Here is a 9,874-nt window from a genome sequence, read left to right as displayed (position 1 = left end):
TGTTTTTTATGGGATTTTATGACCTGGTAACTAAGACCTTTAAGTCATGTCTTATTTTAATTTATATTCTTATTTTCATGAAAAATGATAATATGGAGTGAAATGAAAAGAAATAAAGATGATTAATTTGAGACATTAATCTACTGGGATGAAATTGAATGAAATAAGATGAAATATAATCTGAGTAAAATGGTGGTCATTTACTGAGATTTTTGAAGGAGCCCGAGAAGTTACGTCCAGCGGCTTTGTTTCATTTTCCCACATTTATGCACTTTCACAGATATTAAACAGTTAATAAACCACCGTTATTACACATTTAAACCTGAAGAAACACTAAATAGACAAAATAAAAGAAATTGCACAACTTCACTCCTAGTGTTCCCACCAAAAAGTCACCATGTGTGACTGTGGATGTAGATCATAAGACATATTAATAATATAAGATCATAAGACATATTAATAAGATAAGACATATTAATTATAGGTACCTAGATCATAGAGTTAGTATTTTTGTAGGTAGTTGTACTGTCAACCTGGGTAACTTTGTTTTTTTTTTTTTTTTTTTTTTTTTTATTGCTTAGATGGGTGGACGAGCGCACAGCCCACCTGATGTTAAGTGGTTACTGGAGCCCATAGACATCTACAACGTAGACGCGCCACCCACCTTGAGATACAAGTTCTAAAGTCTCAGTATAGTTACAACGGCTACCCCACCCTTCAAACCGAAACGCATTACTGCTTCACGGCAGAAATAAGCAGGGCGGTGGTACCTATCCGCGCGGACTCACAAGAGGTCCTACCACCAGTAAAAACCCCGCCATGCGAACTATTTAGTACGTATAAATAAAAAATATGAATTTTCCGTGGGTTTTAAACGTTTACAATTGAAATTTAAATGATTTTGCATGAGCATAGAGTGAAGATCTCACAAAATAGAGGAAATATATATTTTTTCTTTTTGAGAGTTGGGTAGCTTTGCCAGTATAAGAACTGGCATACATTTTTTACATTTAAAACACTATGATAACATTGGATTTCTTTTTTATATCAATAAATTAGGTCACCATCTTATAACAGCTGTTTACAAAAAAAAATGCTTTAAATTTAGGGCTGTCTGTAAAATTTAATGTGAGTGTGTTTGAAAAGGACCTTTAGTTATAAGAACTTATTTATCTTCTATTTATTGAAGTTATACTTCTTTAGGCGCGTTATGAAAAATTGATGAGAGTGAAATTTTACGATGCGCGCGCACCGTGACACAAAATTAACAGAATGAAGTTGCCCACTAAATCGTTCATTACAATACGACCGACGTAACTTGGCGAGTCTGAGTATAGCCGCAGGTGAACTTTCCGAACCGTACCGAGAATTACCGAATTTAAACGATGTCAAGAAAAGGGATGTCCAATATGCGTGTTTGAAGATGTTGTTTAATCGATTTTTTTCAAATTGATTAAATATTAATTAAAAAAAAGAAATACATTTAATAAAAATAAAGTATAACTTTTTACGCACGTACATAAGTACACGTACACTTTTTTTTATATTCATTATAATTAGAAAACCGTGACATTTTAAAATTATAAAAAAAAGCATCAAAGCTATAATGCTTCGGTAGAATTAAATTAATTGCAGTGGTTAATCACCCCATTCCATGATCCAGTATCCAAATCTAATTGCTCAGGTAATCATGCAACACGATCCATGAGTGATGAGATATCATTAGTAGGTGGTGGAGTACGAAAGACGGTAGCTTCAATAAGAAATGGGGATTCGGCTGTGGGTGATGGAAGATGATTGGTAGGTAGGTCGACTGAGTATGTCAATTTTATATTCGAAGGACAAGGAATAGGTGATAAAGAACGAGTTATAGGGAGGTTAGTCACCGTGGAAGCTTCCTACAGTTCTCGAAGGGTGTCAGCTCAAGCACTCAAAATAGATCAAAATCGCAACTCGCTGAGAAAATTCAGCAAAAACTCTGTTGGTTGATGATATGGGCTAAGTATGACGTCGAATTCAGGTAGACAGCATCGACGAATCTTAGTGGGACACGATTCAAATCCTGGCTTAAAAGTCTCGCTACCAGACCATATAATCTTTAAAAAAATTTACCTAAATGTATTATGAATATAACCTAAAAAAACTTTAAAAACAAACCCATCTATTGATTTCCTTTTCCTATATAAATAGGACAAAAAGAAACGTAATGATTTTGAGTAATACAGGTAAGGATGCTAATGATGTCAAAATTTACTGATAAAGAACCACTTTTAATAGTAATATCTACACTTATTACATTCGTCGGCAGCACAGCTTATGAAATTCTAATCTTCTTCGTGTTTGACTATTCTGCAACTCTCAATTGTTAAATCTGTCACAAGGCAAAACCTTCGTAGGAGCCTGATAAAATGCAAAATGAGATGAATTCTTGAACATGCCATACTAATAAAATTATTTTAAAACCTATTACTAACTTATTTTTCTTACTTAAGAGGTGACAATCAATTCATTCATGAGCTAACAGTTGTAGTCATATACATGAAAGCTCAGTAATAAATAAATGCAAATCAATCAAGATCTTGATTATTTAGATAAATGAAATGAAACTGACCAACTATCATTGCGATTGGAAAATCTTGAGAATCATAAACAGTATATTTCTGGTACAAAAATTGCTTTTAACAGCTCCGTTTTTTAAATTTCATCTATAGTATATAATCTATAGTATAAATAGTAGTAAGTATAGTAGTATGGTATCAGTATGAATTCTACTTGAATGATAAGTAATGAATCCCATTAACTTATGTGTTACTATATAATATAAATTTAACTAAAAAAAATTAAACAGTAATTTCTTTAACATTGTTTTTTTGCAGGGTGTAGATATACAAAATATGGATTTTCACTTCTGAGATACACATCAACTTCTCCACAAGTCATTCCAGAGAATGTAATTGGTCAGTAAATTGATAAGAACATATTGACGCTTGAAAGGCAAACGTGACTAAGCAATAATGCGTGAACTTTACAGTAGACTAATTTGAGGTTGAAATACCTGAAAAAGAAATCTATTTTAATGAATCTAACTGTAGGATTGAAATGGTTTTAATAGACCTAGAAATATATAATTTTTGCGCATCGAATATGGTTATTGCCTATCATTTCATGCCTTTCAAGCGTCAATATCAATTTAAAAAAAGTTATTTAGTAACATACCATATCTTTATTATGTTACATTTAAATTATGGAAATGTTATGTTACAGATGTGCAACAAAATCAGAAAAATCCTCTTGATTACCCAGATTATTTTGGTGTACATAATTTATTTACAGTAAAAGACCTATTTGATGCAAGAGTGCATTATGGTCATAAAATAGGGTCCCTTAATGATAACATGAGATCATACATATATGGTTCAAGACTTGGACACCTCATTTTTGATTTGGATACAACAGCTGAACATTTACGTAAAGCTCTTAATTTCACAGCCCACATTGCATACAGAGGTGGAATCATTTGTTTTTTTAATAGGAATTCACTAAATGCACATATCGTGGAAAAAACAGCAATGGAATGTGGAGAATATGCTCATACAAGATTCTGGAGAGGTGGTATCTTCACAAATGCCAATCAGCAGTTTGGTGCTATAACAAGATTACCTGACTTATGTATATTTCTTAACACCCAGAATAATATTTTGAATCAGCACACAGCTGTCAGAGATAGTGCAAAAATGTTAATACCAACAATTGGAATTGTCGACTCAAATTGTAATCCTAATTTGGTATCATACCCTGTACCTGGCAATGATGATTCCCCAACAGCCATAGAGCTCTACTGTAAGTTATTTAAAAGTGCTATTATTAGAGGAAAGGAAGAAAGACGTAAGTTTCTACAGGAGACAGAGTAACATCATTGTTGTAAAAGAAAATTAGTTGATTTAACAATAAATTCTGTTTATTATATTTCTTTAAATATCACAACTTGGTAAACATTTTCATTATATTACTCATAATGTTTTAAAAATATTATTTCTGTAAATTTTTGTTTTATCTAATTATGCTGTGTATGATAATTATTATATTTAACAGTTTAAAAATATTTTGTCCCAATACAACACAATCATAAGTAATATAAATTGTACAACAAATAATCTAAATAAAAATAATTAAAAACGTCAAGTTGACAATAGATGATAGCAAGAAAAACAATTTGTGATTTTTAATCTGTCTGGTCTTAATAATGTCATTATGGCATAATTAACCCAGAAGAACCTTTCGCATCATATGTGGGTGAGGATTACTGTCTACCTCACGGCTTTCCCAACTTCCAGTAATACATTTTGAACTGCATAAATATTGTAGTAATGGAATCCTGTACTTTCCACAAAAATCTACAAATTTGATGTGTTCTACGCGGTTGTCAAAGAAGACACCTGTAACAAATATGTTAATTAGTTGTGATAGGTAAATATCATACAAAAGTATTGTTAATGGTGATATAAAGTATTTGAATATTTTATATCTCCATAACAAAAAAAACCAGCAAACGTTTTAAGACCCTACATGTTAATTTATTCTTTAATCTCACGCAGGAAATCATTTGATTTGATTTGTTCCTCTCACAATATACAAGTTAAATTTCATGAAAAATAAAATGGTTTTGAGTGCGTTTCGATTTTGTTATTCTAAACACTCGAAATGAGGAGAACTTTAGAATATTGTTTGTTGTGCAATCATCTGGTCTGTTGACTAGTGAATGCACAAAATAAATTTATGAACACATATTGAAATAAAATTGAAAAACGATGCCACCATGTATTGCACCATTATGATTCATGTATCAGTATTTCCTAAAAAGTTCGCAATGGTGAACACATCGGGGTTCCACCTTGTAAAGTGTATATTTGTTATTTAAGTAGCTTGGTCGTATTTGAACACAAGCTAATACAAAAACAATTTATATGTTACAATAATAGTACTACTATTATACCTTTGCATTTTGGATTGACACAACATTGGGCTGCTTGCAGATAATTGATCAATGTCTTAGGAATACCTCCAGTTTCAATTGGAATGTTGTGAAGTTTCACAGTGCGACCAGCCAGCTCTAAGAGTGATGGTGGCTGCAGAGTCATGTCTCTAACGAATCTTACTACAAGGGGATTGTCCCGAAGACTGAGCTGTAATTAAAAAAACACATACAGTATACATGCATACTTTGGAATAAAGTTAAAAATATTAATCATTTTAATGAATTTTAAGGACTAATTTGTGTGATTCTATGCTGTCGCTATATACTTCCCACCACAAAAATAGCTTCACTATTGCCCAGGATTTGTCTACTTGCCGTAGCTACACGATACACTGGGCTTACAAAACGAATATGTTCTGATTGTTAAAGCTGTATAATTTTCTTCATTCTTCGGTTTTCCCTGGGCATTACACACATTCTTTCTTCAACCGTACAATTGCGCTATAGTTACGTTTAGCATTGCTTAGGCGGCGTTAACCACTTTCCTTTAAGTGCATTGCAAGCCACACAGTTGTATTGTATTCAAACATATTTTTTATAAATTATTTGGTTAGGTATTGTATTTTCACTAGCATTATTGGCACCTTTTTAGATTTTTTTTTATTAAATTTGAATTCATACCTCTGTCAAGCATTTTAGTTTAATAATTTGTGTAGGCAAAGTTTTCAATCGATTCTTGTGCAATAATAAAGATCTTAAATTCTTCAGTTTTGTGATGCTTGCTGGCAATTGTTCGATCAAATTATCACTGAGCACCAACGCTTGTAGTGAAGTTAAGTGACCTACGTTCTCGGGCACTTCGATAATTTGGTTACCACCAAGTGATAGTATTTGCAAACTGTAATTGTAACATGTTTTATTACAAGTCATTCATATAGTATGAAGCTAATTTAAGTAAGTAATAAAACGTATGAACGCAACATGAAAATTTTTTCGTCGTATCCCCCATGATACCACATGGCTACCACACAACCGTTCTACATATTTCTGCCGAGAAGCAATCTTACGTACTGGCTTGAAGGGTGGGACAGAAGTTATCAAATACAATTGAGACTGACCTCATGTGTCAAAGTGCGTTTATTTAGGTAGGTAATTCAATTGATGTGTAGGTAGGTATCCTACGGAACTATATAACAGTTGAATCGCGTGGCTCTGGATCTCTCTTTACTTATATATATAGTGCAATAAAAAGATTTTTTAAGGAGGTAAGGATACAAGGTTTTGCTAATAATGAAATTAGGAATTATCATTAAATTATGCGCTCTAGGTTCATTAATTTCATAAGAATTGAATTAAATATTGTTGTTTCCACGTCGTAAACAGGACCTTCAAAATTTAAGTTCCTACATCACTCTACTATCAGTGATTAAATTTTGTAGGAAACTGATAATGATGTAAGATTGTATATGTAAACATTGTTTACATTGTTTGTTAATATATATTTCTGATATAGTAAGTATATCTGGTATATTAAATAAAATATAATATAAAAAGTAGTTTCAACATCAGTGATACTTACAAACAACTCTATCCCTGGACAAATGATTTATTTCCCGGGCCTATCTTTACCGAAACCTACCAACCATATACCTACCTATCAAACGTTTGACCGGTTTATAATTATTAGACGGTTTTGTCTTATTTTTAAAACAAGTAGGTAGTACATATTATTATGTACCTGATTAATTTTTGGTTTGTAATTATATTGAAACTTCCCAATTTGAATCGCTTAAATAAACTGTCTAAATATTCATTTGATTCAGCATCTACTCAGTTCAGTATCTCTTTATCGACGTCAACGTCCGACAATATTATTTTATACCAAAAAAGATAAATGTTGTTTTGTTATCATCATGTACACTAAAAATAAGCCGGATCATGTCTGACTGGAATTTTTAAGTTTTCATTGCTTTTATTGTCTGTAAGTGAAACAGGAACTACCTAGGCATTTTTCATTCTTTTAATTTTACTTTGGTGGTTCAATAAAACTTGAGCTATGTAATTGATCTATGGTAAGTTTTACAACATATTTTCTAGTCGACGTGCTAATAAGTGACAACTAGTCTAATCACAGAATCAATAACCCTATGTCTTTATGGCAATACATTTGGAGCGAAACATATTTTCTAAGCGTTTTTTTTTACAAGAGTAGAACCTCACTAAAAACTTCTGCCCCTCACACCCGGCGTCCCCCTTCCACCCCGGACCCCGGACCGGGCTGGAGCACAGTCGGGACAGTATTGAGACGGCTGGACAGGGTCGACGCAAAGCATATTAGATCTATCCCGTCGTACCGCGAGCGTGCCGAGCACGCCACCCCACGCATTGGTCCCTCCCTCCCTGCACAAAGCGGGTGGAGCCCGAAGATCTTAGGGGGCCGGGTCACGGATAGGACCCCAGTCGCGACCTCATGCTCGGCAGCGTGGCGGCGGCGGATTTCTGCGTAGCGAGGAGAGCTTTGCCTCACTCGCCGGCGCCTCCTTCCGCGAGATGGTCTAACAAGTGGTAGGCAGCGCTTGGGCTCTGTCCCTGGTATTGCTGGCATCCATGAAAGGCGGTAACCACTCACCAATTGAGCCATATGATTGTCTGTATACAAGGACAGCTTTAACTTGCACTTCATAGAATGACATTCAGTTCTATATTTATAGTTCCAATATAAACGATTTTTTTTGTAGGAGTTAGTGAAGTTGTGGGTCTTAATTAATGATCTTTTAAATATATTTCCGGTTGAAATTAGAACACATCCGTTCAAAGAAAGCAAGTAACCTTGTCACTACTTTGAGCAGACACCCAAATATGAATACAAATTAACGGTAATTTCCCAAAAGGAATTGGGGGTTTCGAAAATAAAATTCGAGGATGCCATTCACATATCCGTACCTATTCTTATAATATATATCAGAAGAATAGAAGAGGGATAGATATGTAGTTATATAGGTATATGGTTATATTAATAAATATATTTTTTTTTGTTGCATAGGTGGGTGGACGAGCTAACGGCCCACCTGGTGTTAAGCGGTTACCGGCGCCCATGGACATCTACAACGTAAATGCCGCCACCTACCTTGAGATATAAGTTCTAAGGCAGAAATAGGCAGGGCGGTGGTGCCTACCCGTGCGGACTCACAAGAGGTTCTACCACAAATAATTACGCAAATTATAATTTTGTCGGGATTCGAACACCGGGGCATAGCTAGATGCGAATGCACCGGACGTCTTATCCTTTAGGCCATGACGACTTATAAATAAATAAAAATATATATATAAATATAAAAAATAACAAATATATGTACCTAAATAACTATAAAGTAACTCCCTCTGAAATATACAGAGTAAATACTCATTATAAAGATCCTCTAATGGCTATAAATGAATTACATATGCAAAAGGAATGAATTGTGTCGAATTATACATTAAAGTTTAAACTACCTACTAAACATAGCCAAAACGATAATTAGTCAAAAGAACAAATAAATTTGAGTTCTTTATAAACGCAAGTCATTCATAATAAGTAGTGATAACAGTGTCTCACGTAATTTATCTTAATTGTTAATGTAAAGTTATCAATATTTGTATATTCTCTGTAAAGCATTTTTGTACAGATACGTCTCTAGTCATGTAAATTCAAAAATTTTTCCTCGTTCTGCTATTTCCACGTACTCGTTCTTTTTTAACATTAAGGTTTTATCGATACGCACCCGCTTAATTTCCAAATGTCCTTTGGTATGTTAACTATTTTATTACTGCCTAGGTAAAGATATTTCAGATGTGTCAATTCGAATATCTGCTCTGGGAATAAATTTAACTGATTTCCACTGAGGTTCAGTTCACGAAGAGTATTCTTTGCAGTATAAAATGATTTGGGAAGTGACTCGTTAGTGAGTTGATTATGTTTTGCTACCAAAGTCGTGAGGGGACAATTCTTAAACACATCTGGTAAAACAGTCAGCCTGTTGTTGCTCACATTCAAAATTTTCAAGTTGCAAAACCTGTTTAGGAAATTTGGAAGTGATTGTATTCTGTTGTTGTACAGTAATATTATCTCGTAGCTTTCAGCACAATCTTTTTCATCCACTATACTTCTCATTTCAGCAGAGATACTTAATGTATCTATCATTTGATTGGATAAATCGAGTGTTTTCTGCTCCCTGAAGTCACTGTCACAACTATCTGATGTGTAATACTCCATTTTATGTTGTAGTGCGTTAGGTGATTGATCATCTGGAGTAGTATATAATGTTGATTACATTATCAGTTACTACAAAAGGTCGCGAGCGTATCGCTCGTCTAACCTCCTTCGCGACGCGCGCGCAACTGCGACTTTACTAACTAGAGACTAACAGAGTTCATCACACTGCCTAAAGACATAGTTGCTGCTGGCGCGTTTTGTGGGTTCTTTTGTAAATAACGTTTGAGATTGAGATAATAATATGTCTAAAAATCTTTTCGTACGTCAAAACATATTTGATTACTGAGTTGCCTCATATTTACATTGTGTCAAATCATTACATAATTAACTTAGCAATGTTACCTATGTTTCATTACGTAATGTATACATTACACGCAATATATGTTAACTATTTGTTGGCTATTAGCGCACAAACACTTAGTAGGCAGCGGCTTGGCTCTGCCCCTGGCATTGCTGAAGTCTATGGGCGACGGTCACCACTCACCATCAGGTGGACCGTATGCTCGTCTGCCTACAAAGTCAATAAAAAAAAAACAAAAAAAAAAAAAAAACAGGGTGTCTGTTGATTTTAATACCGGTCACTCACATGCGCACGAATACGCAAACCCGCAAGTGTGGGACGACGTTTGCAAATGATTATACAAAGT

General features: G+C 34.1%; 3 protein-coding genes across 3 annotated transcripts in view; 2 read left to right on the top strand and 1 right to left on the bottom strand.

Annotated features, from left to right (window-relative positions):
* Positions 1 to 2,071: 2,071 nt before the first annotated feature.
* Positions 2,072 to 4,212, top strand: LOC101739031 (small ribosomal subunit protein uS2m). The gene is made up of 3 exons (XM_004928231.5): positions 2,072 to 2,225; positions 2,877 to 2,957; positions 3,265 to 4,212. Exons 1-3 carry the CDS (start codon positions 2,207 to 2,209, stop codon positions 3,909 to 3,911), a joined length of 747 nt encoding a protein of 248 aa, XP_004928288.1. The 5' UTR covers positions 2,072 to 2,206; the 3' UTR covers positions 3,912 to 4,212.
* LOC101739178 (leucine-rich repeat-containing protein 58) lies at positions 3,941 to 9,506 on the bottom strand. Its single transcript, XM_004928232.5, has 4 exons — positions 8,737 to 9,506; positions 5,657 to 5,873; positions 4,994 to 5,183; positions 3,941 to 4,436 (listed from the first exon to the last, which is right to left on the bottom strand). Exons 1-4 carry the CDS (start codon positions 9,225 to 9,227, stop codon positions 4,261 to 4,263), a joined length of 1,074 nt encoding a protein of 357 aa, XP_004928289.1. The 5' UTR covers positions 9,228 to 9,506; the 3' UTR covers positions 3,941 to 4,260.
* Positions 6,901 to 9,874, top strand: part of LOC100862751 (glycogen synthase kinase-3 beta) — a 39,664-nt gene continuing 36,690 nt past the window's right edge. The window contains exon 1 of the mRNA XM_062673693.1: positions 6,901 to 7,047. The gene's annotated coding sequence lies outside the window, so the exon portion shown is untranslated. The remainder of the gene's footprint in view (positions 7,048 to 9,874) is intronic.

Source organism: Bombyx mori, chromosome 18 (genome assembly GCF_030269925.1).
Source record: "Bombyx mori chromosome 18, ASM3026992v2".
Classification (NCBI taxonomy): Eukaryota; Metazoa; Arthropoda; class Insecta; order Lepidoptera; family Bombycidae; genus Bombyx; species Bombyx mori.
This window is presented reverse-complemented; position numbering and strand designations above follow the sequence as displayed.